Below are 17,766 nucleotides of genomic sequence, written 5' to 3'. Positions count from 1 at the left end.
GGGGGGGGGGGGGCGGTGGAGTGTGGGTTTCAAACAGTGGTTAGGTTCGGCCACCTGAGGTGACGTGAGCAAAGGCTTGGAGCCCAGGGAGCCAGAGGAGCCACGTGGTACCTGAGAATGGTATTCCCAGCAGAGGAAAAGGCGGTGTAAAGGCCCTGAGGCTCAGGAAGGTGCCACACTGACCACCAGCTGGGCACCTTGGTACGTCCTCTTCCCCGGGAAGTCACAGTGGGTGGGGCACGTGGGGTGTCCAGGACAAGACGGGGCTGAGAGGTTAGGCTCTCTGCCTTCTCTGCCTCCCCTGAAAACCAGCAAACAGATCCTCTGCACTGTGCAGACCCGCGAGACCAGCGGGGCATGGGGCAGCTGGGCAGCCCCCCATGCCAGCCTCTGGACCAGCTCCTTCACCTTGAAACTGGCGCCACTGACCCCAGCCCCCTTAGCTGTGTGCTGGATTTTCTTTTCCTCATTTGACAGAGTTGGGGAGTGGTGGATAAAATGATGTAAAAGCAACCACTGTCCACAAGAGACTAATGGGTGTGGAGCCGATAGCAGGGTGGGCCCCCCACCCGCCAGCCTCCCCCGGAGGGCTCGTGAGTGCCAACAGCTTGGCTGCGCCGAATCCTTGCTGCCCCACACCTCACGGCGGGGAGGGGTCCGGCTAGCCATCTGCCCTCACCCCCTGGGCCGTGGGCCCCTCCGGCTCAGCTGGCCCTCACATCCCAGAAACTGCACTGTGGGGCAGGGGTGAGGCAGCCGGGCTGAGAGCTCCGCAGGCGGGGCCCGGATGGTGCCCAGGACGGCGGTGATGCCCGGGGCGGTGCAGCGCGTCCTCCTGGTGGGTTGACCCTGAGGGGAGGCTCTCTTTCTGGGGGCTTAGTAGGTCTTGGCTGTCTCCGCCGCTGGGTCCTTGGAAGAGGCATCGTTGGTGGGCTTCGAGGGGAGGCTTTACCAGACCCCTGGAGAGACCAGAAGTCTCTGCCCGCCCCCCCATTCACACGTCCTCCAAAGAGCCCCGAGACCTCCCCCTGCCCCGGGGTCCCTAGCCTCAGCTAAGGAGCCCGGCTGTCTTCCTGCTTCTCCCCGTCTCACCCCATAACTTGTCTGAACATCAAGACCTCCGGCCCTGCAGAGAGGGGTGTGCTGGATCCTTGTGGGGTTCTCCCATGGGTGCCCGTGAACGAGGATGGTTGTTGCCCACAGAGGGTGGTCTTGAGAGGCCGTACTTCGGGGTGGGGGCTGCCTTGTTCTCTGGGATTCCTTATGCCCGGGATGGGCCCCCTCTGCCCCAAGCTGACCTCTCCTGGTGCCTGGCCCAAGGACCCTCCCTACCTGTCCCAGAGGCCTGGGGGCCCTGGGCTCTCTTGTCCTGGGGAGTCCTTGCAAACACCCCTTCCCCCCACTTAGGCCAGGCTTTTGGGATTCAAAATAGCAGTAGGCCTGACTAATGATGGATCATTTTCATCAAGGTGTCCTACAGCACATGGGGAGGCACAAGGTGGTCCCACCATTCCGTTCCTCCTGGGACACCCCCATCCCCGGCCTGACTCAGGTAACTTTCCCCTCCTTCCTCGTTCCCAGGCCTTGAGTGGGTTGGGTTTTAAAGTTTTTTCCCTGCAGCTGCAAATCAGAAAACCAGGTCATAAAAAAGAACCTTGGGTGAGTGAGTGAGTGGGATGGCCCCAGGGCCCCCGCTGGGGAACAGAAGCTTCCGCCTCGCCCCTCCCTCCCAGGTCCCTGCGGGAGCTACAGCAGCTCCGGCCCACGCTGGGCCCACTTCCCTGACCGGGGCCTGATCCTGGGGGCTGGAGAGGCTGTGGTGAGTTGTCTCTGAGGCTGCCCAGGGTACAGCAGGCAGCCAGGGGCCACCACTGCCCACTAGTAGATTGCCTATAGTTGGGTGGGGCCCGACCCGGCTTCTGGGGCCACGCAGGTTGCAGAGGGGACCTGGGCACCCCCCTTTCCTTATCGCGCTCCAAGGGGCCTTCCTCTAAGCTGGAAATTCTTGGCGAGGGCCATCCATGCCGCTGTGGCATCCGTCACGAGGAACTGCCCTGTGGGTGGCTCACACGCAGGCCTCGCCCCTCTGAGCCTCCCCTGAAAGGGCAGAGCAGTCAAAGCAGTGAGTGTGCAGACACGGGGTGGGCAGGCACCGCGGGCAAGGCCGCCCCTGCCCCCCACCCCAGCGGGTCCCGCAGTGCCTTGCAGGGACCGCAGAGCCGTGCTCTTTGCCTGAAAACACGGCTGAGCCCTGGTCGCCCTGCTGCCGAAGGCCTTCGGGGGCCGATGGCCTCGTGCCTGGGGCCTGAGGGTGTCTGTGGGGCTCGTCACACCCTCTTTCACGGCGTGGGGAGCAGGGAGACCCGTCGCTGAGCTGGAGGAGTCCCGGGGCACGGGTGGGCCCTGCGGCCTGGCCCAGCTTTGCGCTGTTTCTGCCTGGACCAGGGGCCTGGGCAGGCCGGCTCGCAGGTGTCGCCACAGAAGCACTGGTGGCTCTGGAGCTCAGGACTGACTTCCTCCTCCCTTCCTTCTTTCCTCTCTTTCCTTCTTCCTTCTCTCCCAGTTTGGCTAGAACCTGAGATGTGGTATTTTCCTGGGTGCCCTCCCCTGACCCCCGCCCCTTCTCAGTCTAGCAGAACAGAGGCCAGACCCCCAGCCTGCACCCCTCCGCTGCCACCTCTCCTCCCGGGTTCAGAGGTCACCATCTCTCTGCCCAGCGAACCCCTTTCCGCCCCCTCCTGATGCCGCCCACCCCAGCTCTCCGCCTGCCTCTCTCCCGCCTGTCCTTTTCTAGTGCTCTTGAAAACTAACCATAATCATTAATAACAGCAGAGCCTGAGGCAGGCCTGAGGCAGCTCTTAAAGAGGCTGAGCCCCATTTTCTCCTGGCAGAGCTGGCGGGGCCGGGGACCTGGTGGCTCTGACAGGTGGCCTTTGTTCCTGCACCCCTCCCCTCCCTGGGCCTGGGGTCGGAGGTGGTGCTGGGGAGGCAGTTTTGCCTGCCTTCTCCACCAGTCACTGGGCTTCGCGTATTTTAATTGAACTGTCTTGTCTTAGAGATAGATGCTTTCACCGCGTCCAGCTGCTCCTGTGTGTTGGAAAACCCGCTGTAATAGGGCTCTGGGAAATTCAAAGACGCAACAGCTGGACTGATTAAACAGGGAAGGGGACACTGGCCAGAGCACTCTTTTTAAATAACGTTTCTGGTAACGCATTTGTAGAGAATGCGAAAAAATATTAAAAAAAAAAAAAAAGCTGTAGAAATGTTAACGATATCCACAAGACGCTCAGCGGGAAATGAGAGCGATCTGGGTAATAAAAGCCGAAACGTAATTTGTGCGGATATACGACGCGCAGCCTTCAGAGTGGGCCTCCGTTTGCGAATTCCGGGCTCATGAGCGAGGCCAGGGAGGGCAGAGCGCGGGGACTGCAGAGGACACCCTGAGCAGAGGCCGCCACCTGCCAGCTCAGGCCTGGGCCAGAGGGAGTGCCCGCCCGTGTGCACTGCCCAAGGGCAGAAGGAGCCTCCTCCCGCCCCCGCCCCCGCCGGCACCCCCCCTCCCGGAGCCCCGTGGGGGAGGTGCGGGGCTGCCCACCTTGGCAGGGAGCCGCCCTGGAACCAAGGCTGGGTCACAGCAGGCACCTCCTGTCGTGTTTGATTGCTGCCAGGATGGACTAAACTGGATCAGAAGGGGGTCTCCTCGGTGTCGGGCGCCTGTGATGAGCCAGGGAGAGTACATGGCATGGGGCTGTGACCCGTCCTGTGGGCAGGGGCCGAGCCCTCTCCAGGGTCATGGGCTTCAGTCCCTGAGTCCGGGCAGCCGACTGCCAAGGACAGGGAGGTTGGCCTGGGCTGTGCTGACAGGGCTCCTGGGGTCACCCGGCCACCCCAGGCTTGACCCCCTCCCTGGTCAGCACCCCGCCCCACTCCCCGGCCACCGCATGAGGAGAGCATGGAGGTGGGATCTGGGTGAAGAAGGGGTGAGCTGCACCTCTTGGGGGAGCCCCTCCCTCCACGTGTGCCTGTCCCCCACCCCGTTCTCTGTGCTCCCCCCGCAGAGCCCTGGAGGCTCGTAGCCCATGGCGAGCCACCCCTTCCTCTTTGGGGTTGGGAACGGGCACTGCGAGGTCCCCTGTGCCCTCCTGGGGGCCTGGGCCGTGCAGGCGAGCATGGTGTGCGTAAACGCCGTGCCCAGGGACGCAGGCTACCGCCAGCCCTCGCCATCAGGACTCCTGAGCCTGGGGCATCCTTACTCCTTCCTCCCTCCTCCGAGGGTCTTGGGTGGCGGCAGGACCACCATTAGCCTGGACGCTACAGCTGGCCTGTTATGTGAATCCAGTTATTCTGCCCTGAAGGCCCCCCCACCCCCACTCCAGGGTCACTTCCTGACCCCCCGATCCTGCTTTGGGGCAGGTCAGACCCTGTGCGCGCCGGCCCCTAAAATCATAAACAGATGGGCTCTCGGCCTGGCCCTGACCCCGTGCAGGCCCCGCCCACCCAGGAGGCCCAGGGCTGCCTCTCACGTGGAGGTGCCTCTCACGTGGAGGGACCGCAGCCCTGGGCCACGTAATCTGTTTACGTACCTACGGTATGAAAAACAGGAGGCAGGTGCCGCCGTCCTGCGTTCCTGGGAGTCGAGGAGGGGACATTTTATGCCTACAGTGGCTCGGCAGCCCCTAATCAGCGTCTGCTGGAAGGAACAGACAGATTCCAGATGGCATGGCAGTGATGGAGGAGGTGTGTGTGTGTGTGTGTGTGTGTGCGTGTGCGTGCGTGTGCGCGCGCCAGGCCTTGCTGAGTGGCTTCTGGGGCAGGGGCAAGCTGTCCCCAGCCCCCCGCACGCTGGGTCACGCCTGAACACTGCTGCACTGGGGCTAGCTTACCGGATCCAGCAGCCCCAGGGGACAGGGGAGCGGGGAATTGCCCTGCTAAATGATTCTGAAATGGCAGGGAAGGGCTGTGGGGGAGGGAGGGGGAGCTGGCTGGGGGAGGGGGCAGCTCCCCAGTGACCTGGCGCTGGGCAGCCGGGTCGCACCTCCCTCCTCGGTGGCCTCCCTGTACCCATCCCTGTCGGAGCGGGAATTACAGAGCACACGTCCCTGACACAGAAGTTGTCAATATGTGCACAGCTGGTGGGGAGGCTGCGGGAGAGGGCAGGGCCGGGAGGGGGGCCGGCTCTCCGAGGGAGAGGAAATGGCTCGTCTGAATCGCTCTCCCTCTGCCCCTCCCCGCCCTCCCTCTCGCCCTTTCTCTTTTCACAGATAACCAGCCCGAGTCATGCAGTCTTTTCGAGAAAGGTGTGGTTTCCATGGCAAACAGCAGACCTACCAGCAGACCTCACAGGAGACATCTCGCCTGGAGAATTACCGGCAGCAGCCGAGTCAGGCTGGGCTGAGCTGCGACCGGCAGCGTCTGCTGACCAAGGACTATTACGGCCCGCAGCCCTTCCCCAGCTACGAGGGCGGCGCCGGCACGCCCGCCACGGCGGCGCGCGCCAGCAAAGGCCTGTCCTCTCCGCAGGCCCCGCAGGGGAGGCCGTCCTTCCCGGGCTACGCTGTCCAGGACGGCAGCCCCTACCCCGGCCGCTACTCAGGGGAGGAGGGCCTGCAGGCCTGGGGGGCGCCGCAGCCACCACCCCCGCAGCCGCAACCCCTGCCAGGGGCGGTGGGCAAATATGACGAGAGCCTGATGAAAAAGACAGCAGCGCCCCCCGCCCGGCAGTACCCAGAGCAGGGCGCCCAGCTGCCCTTTCGGACTCACACCCTCCACGTCCCGCAGCAGCCCCCGCAGCCCCTGGCTTACCCCAAGCTCCAAAGGCAGAAGCCCCAGAACGACCTCGCCTCGCCCCTGCCCTTCCCCCCGGGCAGCCACTTCCCCCAGCAGTCCCAGTCCTTCCCCGTCTCCTCCACCTACTCCTCCACCGGCCAAGGCGGCGGGCAGGGGGCCCACTCCTACAAGAGCTGCACGGCCCCGTCCACCCAGCCCCACGACAGGCCGCTGACCGCCAACGCCGGCCTGGCCCCAGGCCAGCGGGTCCCGAGCCTTCACGCCTACCAGCCTGGGCGCCTCAGCTACGAGCCCCAGAAGCAGCAGCAGCAGCAGCAGCAAGCCCTCCAGAGCCGCCACCACGCCCAGGAAACCCTCCACTACCAGAACCTCACCAAGTACCAACACTACGGGCAGCAAGGCCCAGGCTACTGCCAGCCGGACGCGGCCGTCAGGACCCCGGAGCAGTACTACCAGACCTTCAGCCCCGGCTCCAGCCACTCGCCCGCTCGCTCCGTGGGCCGCTCCCCTTCCTACAGCTCCACCCCGTCGCCGCTGATGCCCAACCTGGAGAGCTTTCCCTACAACCCGCAGCCGCTGGGCCCCGGAGCCTTCCCCGCCGGTCTCGCGGACCACAGCCACTTCCTGCCCCTGCTCAACCCCTCCCCGACGGACGCCGCCGGCTCCGTGGATGCCCAGGCCGCCAACTGCAAGGCCCTGCAGAAAGACAAGCTTCCCGAGAGCCTGCTGTCAGACCTGAGCCTGCACAGCCTCACGGCGCTGACCTCGCAGGTGGAAAACATCTCCAGCACCGTGCAGCAGCTGCTGCTCTCCAAGGCGGCCCTGCCCCAGAAGAAGGGCACCAAGAGCCTGGCGGCCCGGACCCCGGAGCAGCACAAGAGCCAGCACTGCAGCCCCGAGGGCAGCGGCTACTCAGCCGAGCCGGCAGGCACGCCGCTGTCAGAGCCGCTGAGCAGCACGCCACAGTCCACGCACGCCGAGCCGCCCGAGGCCGACTACCTGAGCGGCTCCGAGGACCCGCTGGAGCGCAGCTTCCTCTACTGCAGCCAGGCCCGCGGCAGCCCCGCCAGGGTCCACGGCAGCTCCAAGGCCAAGCCCGAGTCCGTGTCCACCTGCTCCGTGACTTCACCCGACGACATGTCCACCAAGTCCGATGACTCCTTCCAGAGCCTGCACGGCAGCCTGCCGCTCGACAGCTTCTCCAAGCTCGTGGCTGGCGAGCGGGACTGCCCGCGCCTGCTGCTCAGCGCCCTGGCGCAGGAGGACCTGGCCTCCGAGATCCTGGGGCTGCAGGAGGCCATCAGCGAGAAGGCCGACAAGGTCTGGGCCGAGGCGCCCGGCCTGGCCAAGGACACCGGCAAGCCGCCCTTCTCGCTGGAGAACCACAGCGCCTGCTTGGACCCCGTGGCCAAGGGTGCGTGGCCGCGGCCGGGGGAGCAGGACGCCCTGCCCGAGGCCCTGCAGCTGGAGAAGGGCGGCGGCACCAAGGACTTCGGCCCGGGGCTGTTCGAAGATCCCTCCGTGGGCTTCGCCACCCCTGACCCCAAGAAGACAACTGGTCCCCTCTCCTTTGGTGCCAAGCCCACGCTGGGGGCCGCCGCCTCGGACCCCGCCACGGCGGCTTTCGACTGCTTCCCAGACACGACCGCCGCCAGCTCAGCGGACGGCGCCAACCCCTTCGCCTGGCCCGAGGAGAACCTGGGGGACGCCTGTCCCCGGTGGGGACTGCACCCGGGCGAGCTCGCCAAGGGCCTGGAGCAGGGCGGGAAGGCCGCCGACAGCGTCGGCCAGGAGGACGCCCGCGAGGCTTCGGCCTGCCTGGGCTTCCAGGAGGAGCAGCCCTCGGGGGAGAAGGCCGTGGTGCCCCGGGACTCCCAGCAGGAGGAGGGGGGCGGGGTGAAGGAGGAGGCGGGCGGGCTGCTGCAGTGTCCCGAGGTGGGCAAGGCCGACCGGTGGCTGGAGGACAGCCGGCACTGCTGCTCCGCCACTGACTTCGGAGACCTCCCGCTGCTGCCGCCCGCCGGCAGGAAGGGGGACTTGGAGGCGGAGGAGTACTCGTCTCTGTGCGAGCTCCTGGGCAGCCCCGAGCAGAGGCCGGGCCTGCAGGACCCGCTGTCGCCCAAGGCCCCGCTGCTGTGTGGCAAGGAGGAGGTGGAGGAGGTGCTGGACCCCAAGGCCGGCTGGGGCTCCCCGTGTGCCCTGTCTGGCGAGTCCGTCATCTTGCTGGGCCCCACCGTGGGCACCGAGTCCAAGGTGCAGAGCTGGTTCGAGTCCTCCCTCTCCCACATGAAGCCGGGGGAAGAGGGGCCCGAGGGGGCGCTGGCCCCGGGGGATTCCACCGCCCTGGCCCCGGAAGCCTCCCTGACCCAGAAGCCGAACAAGCCCGCTGTGCCCGAGGCGCCCATCGCCAAGAAGGAGCCTGTGCCTCGTGGCAAAAGCTTACGGAGCCGGCGGGTGCACCGGGGGCTGCCCGAGGCCGAGGATTCCCCGTGCAGGGCCCCGGCGCTGCCCAAAGACCTGCTGCTCCCTGAATCGTGCACGGGGCCCCCCCAGGGGCAGATGGAAGGGGCGGGGGCCCCAGGCCGGGGGACCTCGGAAGGGCTCCCCAGGATGTGCACCCGCTCCTTCACGGCCCTGAGTGAGCCCCGCACACCCGGACCCCCGGGCCTGCCCACCACCCCTGCCCCCCCAGACAAGCTGGGGGGTAAGCAGCGAGCCGCCTTCAAGTCGGGCAAGCGGGTGGGGAAGCCCTCCCCCAAGGCCGCTTCCAGCCCCAGCAACCCGGCCGCCCTGCCCGTGGCCTCCGACAGCAGCCCCATGGGCTCCAAGACCAAGGAGACGGACTCGCCGGATGCACCAGGCAAAGACCAGCGCTCCATGATCCTCCGGTCCCGCACCAGGACGCAGGAGGCCTTCCACTGCAAGCGGCGACGGGCCTCGGAGAGCCGGCTCCCCAACTGCCGCGCCGCCAAGAAGCTCCTCGCCAACAACCACCTGCCCGCCACGTTCAAGGTCGCCAGTAGCCCCCAGAAGGAGGGCAGGGCGGGCCAACGGGCAAGGGTCCCCAAGCCTGGTGCAGGCGGCAAGCTCTCCGATCGGCCCCTGCACACCCTCAAGAGGAAGTCGGCCTTCATGGCACCTGTCCCCACCAAGAAGCGCAACCTGGTCTTACGCAGCGGCAGCACCAGCACCAGCGGGGACACGAAGGAGGAGGGGGCCGAGGGCCCTCCCACCCTCTTCAAGAGGATGACGTCTCCCAAGAAGGCCAAGCCCGCCAAGGGCGGCAACAGTGAGCCCACAGCAAAGCCGCCGCCCCCGGAGACCCCTGACGCCAGCCTGAAGCTGGCCTCACGGGCATCCATCCAGGGGGCCATGAAGACCAAGGTGCTGCCCCCCCGGAAAGGCCGGGGCCTGAAGCTGGAGGCCATCGTGCAGAAGATCACCTCGCCCAGCCTGAAAAAGTTCGCGTGCAGAGCACCAGGGGCCCCTCCCGGGAATCCTCTGAGCCCATCCCTCCCCGAGAAGGACCGCGGGCTCAAGAGCGCAGGGGGCAGCCCGCTGAGGGCAGAAGAAGGTCTCTTAAACGTGAGCACTGGGCAGAAGTTCCCAGCAGCCTTGGGGGCTGATCCGTTATGCAGAAATCCGACCAACAGATCCTTAAAAGGCAAACTCGTGAACAATAAGAAACTGTCCTCGACTGACGGTTTCAAAACTGAGGCCTTCACATCCCCAGAGGCCCTACTGCCCGGGGGCACTGCCCTGGCACCTAAGAAGAGAAGCCGGAAAGGCAGGGCTGGAGCCCTCGGACTCCCCAAAGGCTCCCTGGAGAAGAGACCTCATCTCGGCCCAGCTCTGCTCCTGACGGCCAGCAGCACGCAGGGGGGCAGCGAGGACAGCTCTGGCGGAGGAGGCAAGAAGCCAAAGACGGAGGAGCTGGGGCTGGCCTCCCAGCCCCCTGAGGGCCGGCCCTGCCAGCCCCAGGTGAGGGCACAGAAGCAGCCTGGCCACGCCAACTACAGCAGCTATTCCAAGCGGAAGCGCCTGACGCGGGGCCGGGCCAAGAACGCCGCCACCTCACCCTGTAAGGGGCGTGCCAAGCGGCGGCGACAGCAGCAGGTGCTGCCCCTGGATCCCGCGGAGCCTGAAATCCGCCTCAAATACATTTCCTCCTGCAAGCGACTGCGAGCAGACAGCCGCACCCCCGCCTTCTCGCCCTTCGTGCGGGTGGAGAAGCGGGATGCGTTTACCACCGTATGTACTGTAGTCAACTCCCCCGGAGACGAGCCCAAGCCCCACAGGAAGCCTTCCTCCTCTTCATCCTCTTGCTCCTTCTCCTTGGACGCGGCCGGGGCCTCCCTAGCCACGCTCCCTGGAGGCTCCATCCTGCAGCCTCGGCCCTCCCTACCCCTCTCCTCCACCATGCATCTGGGGCCCGTGGTCTCCAAGGCCCTGAGTACCTCTTGCCTTGTTTGCTGCCTCTGCCAAAACCCAGCCAACTTCAAGGACCTCGGGGACCTCTGTGGGCCCTACTACCCCGGACACTGCCTCCCCAAAAAGAAGCCAAAACTCAAGGAGAAGGTGCGGCCAGAGAGCACCTGCGAGGAGGCCTCTCTGCCTCTTGAGAGGACACTCAAAGGCCTCGAGTGCCCAGCCGCCGCCGCTGCCACCGCCACCGCCACCACCACCACCACCGGGAAGCCCCCCAGGCCTGATGGCCCAGCCGATCCAGCCAAGCAGGGCTCCCTGCGCACCAGCGCCCGGGGCCTGTCCCGGCGGCTGCAGAGTTGCTACTGCTGTGACGGTCGGGGGGAAGGTGGTGAAGAGACGGCCCCAGCTGACAGGAGCCGCAAGCACGAGTGCAGCAAGGAGCCGCTGGCAGAGCCTGGCGGGGACGCACAGGAGCACTGGGTGCACGAGGCCTGCGCCGTGTGGACGGGCGGGGTCTACCTGGTGGCCGGGAAGCTCTTTGGGCTGCAGGAGGCCATGAAGGTGGCCATGGACATGGTAAGAGGCCAGCCCAGCCGGTGGGGACCTCAGGTTCTGCAGGCAGGCAGGCCATCTCTCTAATGCTACAATCTGGCCCAAACACACAGCAATCACAATGAATACGCGGGGAGCCTAGCCAGAACGTGGAGGCACACTCCAGGCCGAGGCAGGACACATCTGCCCAGCCCTGCCCCAGACCTCCCACTGTGGCCCCTTACTGCCTGCTCAGCCCTGTACCCACCACACATGCACTTGGCCCCTTCCGGCTGCAGCACGCCCCCACCCAAGCCCCCTGCTCACCTCATCAGCTGAGAAGCTCAGGCCCCAGAACTGCACGTCAGGGGGTTGCCTCCGTGGCCTCAGGTGCAGCGGGACCTGCGGGGGAAGAGCCTCTCCAGCACCAGGTGGCTGGATTGTGAGCCCTTAGGGGCAGGGTGGTCCAGGAACCTTTCCTGCGAGGCCCTAAAACGTCCCCTGAGGAACTGCAGTCGCCGAGGACTTGGTTTAGGTCCCAGCGCTGCCCCTCGCTGTGTGTCTCCGAGAATATAACCTAACCTCTCTGTGCCTCCGTTTCCTTATCTCTAAAGTGGGCATGATAGTCCCCTGTGGAGGGGCCCTGAGGATTGAGTTCACACCCATAAAGCTATTACAGCCATGCCTGGCCCGTCCACGTGCTCCGTGACTACCTCCTGGGGCCAGTGACAGTGGCAGCCACCTGGATGACACTAGCATGTTGTCTCAGCAGTGTGACCATTACTCCGATCACGGAGGGGACCCCCATCCCCTCACTCCCGGGGATGGGGTGGGACTCGGCACTCCTGCAGCCCGTGCTCCTGCCCCGCTCCCCAGCCCTCGGGGCCCCACCGCCCTGTGCCCACCTGTTCCCTCTGGGTACCCCCACCCCTGGCACCAGCCACGCGGACAGCCCTATGCTGGGCAGGGGGGCGCTACTGGGCTGCCCACACCTCCGTTTCCGGCGCCTGACCCTCTCCGTGCGGGGTCCTCCAGCCCGACAGCAGCCCCAAGACCCGGAGCCCTCACCTTTCCTGCCTCCTGCCTCCGGCCTCCTCCCCTCCCTCCTGTGTGTCTGCTTCTCTCCCTCCTCACTGCCTCCTTCCCAGCGGCACTGAGATAGGTTCAGGTGTCTCCCGCCATTAAAAGATAATACCAAACGCTCAGATCACCAGGCCAGCTAGCGGCCACCTGTGGCCTCCTGAAAGTCTCCCCGGCTTGCTCCGCCCCACTAGGCTGCACTGCTTCTGCACCTTGTCCAAGCACAGGAGCCAACCCCCCCTTTCCCAGGTCGCCTGTTCCAGGCACTTTGGTCTCACCTCACTGCACCAACCTCCTGTTGGCCTGGGGAGGAAGCCGGGGGGCCGAGTGGCCTCGCAGTTTCCTGGCGTCATGCGACTGTTACGTCACGGAGCTGGAGCTTGGCCCAGTCGCCCCATCTCTGCCCGCTGTGCCATCCTCCAAAAATGGTCCAGCGGCCTCCCACCCTGGGAGCATCCCTGGGAAGGTCAGAACAGGGGTGGTCACCAGCCGCCTTGCCAGAGAGGTGGTCCCGGGCCAGGTGGAGCTCATTAAAGCAGCGCCTGTACCTGGAGAACACCCTGCCTGCAAAGACGGGCGGGGTCTGGGGTTTCCCAGGTCATGGTTCAGCCCCCTGACCACTGACAAGCCCAGACCTCCGTGGGCCGCCCGTCCCCCCAAGACCCTTTCTGCCTCGGAGCTCGGTGGTGGCGCGCAGCCTTGGAGTCAGGCAGACCCCGGTTCCAATCCCAGCTCTGCCCCAAGAGCCAGTTCTGTGACCCCAGCAAGTCACCATCCTCTGTGAGCCTCGGGGCGCCGAAGCCCGTCAGCAGGGTGGAGCTGCGGGGACAGCCGGACCCCGGCCTTCACACCCGTCAGCACCCTGGATGTGCGGGAACAGAACTTCTGCACAGGCCCGGGGTCACCCCTCTTCCTTCTGTGTCCCTTTCTGGGGGCCCCTACACACCTACCCGCCCTGAGCCGTGCTGTGCCCACCTCCAGGGACCTCAGTTTCCTAGTCTGCCCAGAGGCTGCCTCTCCCCACAAACTCCCAGGCCCCCCATCACCCACCCAGGGGAACAGCTCAGAACGTGGGTGCTGGGGTCGGAAGGGCCCAAGGCCTCTCCGTATCTCCATTTCTCCACATCTAAAATGCCTGTCTCAAGGGTTTGGGGGCCTCCTCAGTGCAGGCGGGGTGGCGTGAGGCCATCACCAGAGGAGCCCACTGTCGCTGTTTAGCCATCAAGGGCCACTTGGGCCCGGTCTGGGGGCCCACTCCTCCATCACACCTTTGCCACAGAGTCCTAGGAGGCTCAGTCCTGACCAGAAGGAGACTGCCATCCTGAGGGAATGGATATTCCAGGCCGACCCCCAGCCCCCACTCTAGCTCCCCACCCCAGCTCGGCTCCAGAACGCACATTCCCAGGCGCTTCTCAGGCTAGGCCCAGGAAGGGCGTGAGAAGACTCATTCCTGGCCTCCCACCTGCTGGGGGTGGGGTCCCCATCAGTCCCTGGCATGGGAAGGAGCCCACCCCTGCCCCCCACCCCGAACAGTGAGGCACCATGACCGCCAGCCTGTGCTCCAGCGGCGTTGCTGGGCTCAAAGCCCACCCAGCTGCTCTTGAGCTGTGTGCCCTTGGGCAAGTTACTCGGCGTTTCTGAGCTCTCATCCCTCACCTGTATAAAATAAAGTGACGCTGATGCCATCGGGGTGTTCTCAGGAGGCGGCCTCCACGTGTGCCTGGTGTGTCACGAACTGCAGTTACTGGTTACAGTGGCTTAGCCTCCGCGCGGGGGCCTGCCCCCCTCCCCCTCCCAAACCTCACTCCCCTGCTGCACAGGGGGTCTGCAGGATCTGGGGACCAGCCTGTCCCTCCCCAGGCCTCAGGTTTTGCTTCCAAGGGGCTTCCTGGCATCGCCATCCTGTCCTGGCACGTCCCCCTGCAGGCAGCTGGGCCCAACCTGGGGCAGCCCCCAAGCGCAGACCACGGTTTTGGCTTTTGAGAGGCCGAGTGGGCCAGTTGCCGTGCCGGCCGGCGTAGGGTTTACATGAGCCCCGCGTTCAGGCAGTGGCTGTTTCCTCCTCGTGGGTCCTGGGCAGGGTGAGCGGCCTCTGAGTAGAGCGCCGACTCTGGGTCCAGTGCTCGTTCTGAGCCCGGATCACCTCCGCCTGGAGTGGGGGCCTCAGCTTCACTGTCTGTGAAGTGGCGTCCATGAAGCTGCCCACCCGGAGGCTGTGGGGAGGAGCTGGCAGGCGAGGGCACAGCCGGGCGGTGACTGGCCCCGTGCGTTGTCATCCACTGGGCACACGGAGTTGCCCATTTAACCTTCACGACTGTCCCATAAGGCAGGTGCTGTCCCCCCTGTATGGACGAGGCGGGAGGAGCGGAGTTGCTTGGCTGAGGTCAGGCGGTACACAGTGGCTGAGCCGGGGCTCGCCCGGGCCTGCGGGATGCCGAGGCTTATCCACAAGATGGTTGCTTTCCCGCCCTGAGAGCTCCCCCCGCCCAAGGTGCCAGGCCGGCGGCTGCCACAAAACCAACCCTGTGGATGTCCATCCTGAGCCTCCCTCCAAGCTGCCTTTCCAGGGCCCCCGGGGAGGAAGGGGTGGGGGCCGGGCCCCTCAGCTGCAGACTCACCTGTCTTCCCTCTCTCCTCGCCAGACTTGTTCCAGCTGCCAAGAAGCCGGGGCCACTATCGGGTGCTGCCACAAAGGATGCATCCACACCTACCATTACCCATGTGCCAGCGATGCGGGTAAGAGCCAGCCCAAGGGGACCGAAGGTCGGGGGACGCAGGCACAGCTCCTCGAACTGACCCCACTTGACCCGTCGGCTTCCCTCTTCTCCTGCCCCAGCAATTCTTTACCTTCTCGTGTCTCTCGGCCGGGCCCTGTACTGGGCAGTGCTGCTGACAAGGAGACACGTCAGTCCCCAGCCACCTGCTGGAGGAGTGCCCAGAAGCACAAACTACAAAGTGGAAAGCTGTATGTGAGCTGCCATTGCCGAGGGGTGCCTACAGCTCGGGAGGGTCTCAGGCCTCCAAGAGCAGGGCTACTGGGCTGGGCCTTGGAAAAAGGCTGAATAGTTCACTGGGTTGGAGAAAAAGGAGAAAAGATAGTTCAGTGACAAAAATTGAGTGAGATAGAAGGAGAGGAAGTTCAAGACAGACTCCCCCTGGCTCCACGGCACAGCTGTGGAAGGTTTAAGCAGGACGGTGGGCCCTGGAGTCAGGACCAGGCTCCCCTGCACCTGCCCCATTCTCTCCACTCCCTCGCTCACTTGACCCGCGGGCATTTATCGAGCACCTATCATCACCAGGCAGGTGGCATACTGATGGCCTGGGCCAGAGAGCCCGGAGCCCCCAGTCCTGGTGGCATGCTTCAGGTGTGGACTGGGTGAGTCCACCGATGTCTCTGCACTCGGTTCCCCATCTGTACAGCTGAGGTTAGAGTCATTTCTTTCTGCAGCTGTCTGGAGCAGGGAGTGAGATCACAAGCACGACCCGGAAAGGGCAGCCCCGGTCCGATTTGGGGGCCAGCCCCCGCAATCTCTGTCCCCCGCCCCCTGCTGCCCTGGAAGAGGGTGAGGTTATCGTGACCCTGTCGCACGACGGCAGGGCAGAGGCATCTCCTGGCAGGACCCTCGCTGCTCCCACAGCCCAGGGACCCCTCTTCCCACCTGAATGCCACTTCCTGGCATCAGCCCGCACCGAGCCACCCCCAGGAGCACACACGGGACTGAGCGGTGACGGTTCCTTGGTGAGGGCTGAGGCGCTAGCACCTTAGGAAGGGAACATGCTGGAGCGGGACATGGGGGCCGCTCTGGCTCCACACCCTGCCCTGAGGGCCGTGGGAACCAGATTGTAATGTGGACTCCGCCACTTCACCAGACCCCGGGCCTGACCTCCAGGAACAGGTGCCGCGGGCTGCAGCTCTCCTCCCGCAGTGATTAGGTTTGCGCCTGCGCTCTGCCAGCCCCGTGCCAGGCCTTGCACTGTCTCCAGCGGCACCTTCACAGACAGGCTGTCTTACCCGTGGCCACAGCACTGTAGGAACAGGACCAGGGGGTGACTCAACGTCTGGCCGGCTCCACATCCTGTGCACTGTCCTCTCCGGTGTTCCAGCTTCCCAGCCTCCTTGGGGGCTCATGTCTCAGTGGGACAGACAGGAAAACCGTGATCCTTGCCTAAAGTTACGGAGACCAGACAAGGAGAGACTGTGCTGAGAGATCCATCCCGATTTGGGAGGGAATCCAGGAGGGCTTCTAGGAGGAGGTGACATTGGAGCCAGTCCTCAAGAGGTCAAGGGAGGTGGGCAGGAGCTGACTTGTGGTGCAACATATATACCAGGCTTGGAGCGATACAAACTGTTTCCAGTGATGTCTTTGAGGAATTCCCCATCTAGTAGAGCTCTCTGTAGGGCTGCAGGGGGCAGATGAGATGCTGGCCTGAGCAGACCTGTGACGGAGCCCTGCATTCCGGAGAGAGGGGCTGCAGGTACAGATGGAGCCTGCGCCTCAGAGGCTTTGCAAGCACAGGAAGCAGGGCCGTGCTGGGAGGAACGGGGAGAGGGAGGTGGCCAGCGTCCCCAGCTCAGTGAGCAGGCCCTTGGCAGGGCAGGCTGTGCCACTGGTGTATCAGCCACCGGACCTTCCAGGCCCAGCCTCCAGCACATCTCAGGAGGGGGTGTGTGGGCAGGCGGGCCCTGCCGCATGCCAGATTGAGCTCACCCAGGTGGCCGTAGTCAGCCGGCAGCTCAGCTGAGGCTGGTGGACCCAGATGAGCTGGGGCCCCAGCTGGGCCAGCTCCTCTCTGCTCTGCATGGCCTCCCCGCTCCACCAGGCCCAGCTGGGCAGCCCCCTCTCTCCTTCACAGAGGGGCTGTGCAAGGCCGGGTGTGGGGGGCGGTTAATCCCCACACGTGCAGCTCCCTTTGGGGTTGAACTTGAGGTATCTGCCTAAGGGTTGGAGAGTTTGGCAGAGCCCGGAGGGGGTGGTGTGAGGGAGGGGCATGGAGGGGGTACAGTGGCCAGAGAAGGGGGCAGGATTAGTGAGCCTAGCAGCCAGAGGGGAGGGGGACCTGGCTCCAGGCAGCAGGGGGGCGCGGGGAGAACCCAGGGAGTGAGCTGGGCAGGCAGGAGCCCCCCAGCAGTTACCCAGCCCCTGGTCAGCACCTTGCACCTGCCCGACCCGGGTCTGGAAGTACGGTCCTCCGTGGGGCTCTCCAGGGGTCTGGGCCAGACCCTCAGACCGCGGGGCACCAGAGCTGCCCAGGCCCACTGACCCTGCGCCCTTTGTTAGGCAGCCCACGTTGGAGCTAGCAGAGCGGGCCCCAGGCCACTTTGTCAGCTGGGCCCTGGCTCCCCAAGTGCAGACACCAGAAGAGGGGCTGGGGCTGGGTGACTGGCCCTCCTCCCCACGTCCAGAGTGGCTGCAGGGGGCGGCCGAGCACGATGCCTCTGGAAGTGCCACCCCCAGTCCCAGCTGGTCAACGCACTCCTCCCCAGGAGAAAAGGGGGTTCCAGAGGGAGGGGAAAGGAGAGTAAAGGACAGATAGGCCAGCGGGGCTGGAGGGCTGACAGAGTTCGGATTGGGTCGGATTTCAAGCAGAGGCTGACTTACTCTTTGGAAAAAAAACCTGCAGCTGAGGGCGTCTGGGGCGGTGGGCCCCCCTCCCGGCCGGACAAGACGCCGTTCTGACCGCACGAACTTCTCTTGCTCACAGGTTGCATATTCATCGAAGAGAACTTTTCTTTGAAATGCCCCAAACATAAGGTGGGTGACCGCGAGCCTCCCCTGGAAGGGCCCAGGCTGGAGAGGAGCCCCGGCGCGGGAACGCCGGCTCCGGGCAGACCAGGCGGGGGCGGATCAGCACGGGTGGGCCCCGGGCCACTTATACAGCCCGCACGTGCGGGAGGCGGGGCCAGTCCAGGGCGGGGCGGGGCGCGGGGACTGGCCTGGG

The 17,766-nt window shown here is 65.3% G+C and overlaps 2 protein-coding genes across 2 annotated transcripts in view; both read left to right on the top strand.

The window, feature by feature from the left end:
• RAI1 (retinoic acid induced 1) overlaps window positions 1-12,306 on the top strand; it is a 62,807-nt gene extending 50,501 nt beyond the window's left edge. Inside the window, exon 2 of the mRNA XM_024753085.1 lies at window positions 5,262-12,306. Coding sequence (XP_024608853.1) covers window positions 5,278-10,854 — 5,577 coding nt within the window. The 5' untranslated portion in view covers window positions 5,262-5,277 and the 3' untranslated portion in view covers window positions 10,855-12,306. The remainder of the gene's footprint in view (window positions 1-5,261) is intronic.
• Window positions 12,307-17,257: 4,951 nt separating this feature from the next.
• LOC112404735 (annexin A7-like) overlaps window positions 17,258-17,766 on the top strand; it is a 1,948-nt gene continuing 1,439 nt past the window's right edge. The window contains exon 1 of the mRNA XM_024752844.1: window positions 17,258-17,346. Within this exon, the coding sequence (XP_024608612.1) occupies window positions 17,258-17,346 (89 nt within the window). The remainder of the gene's footprint in view (window positions 17,347-17,766) is intronic.

This window comes from Neophocaena asiaeorientalis, unplaced genomic scaffold (assembly GCF_003031525.2).
Source record: "Neophocaena asiaeorientalis asiaeorientalis breed wild unplaced genomic scaffold, Neophocaena_asiaeorientalis_V1.1 scaffold540, whole genome shotgun sequence".
Taxonomy (NCBI): Eukaryota; Metazoa; Chordata; class Mammalia; order Artiodactyla; family Phocoenidae; genus Neophocaena; species Neophocaena asiaeorientalis.
The sequence above is the reverse complement of the archived record's forward strand: the minus strand, read 5'-3'. Positions and strand labels throughout refer to the sequence as shown.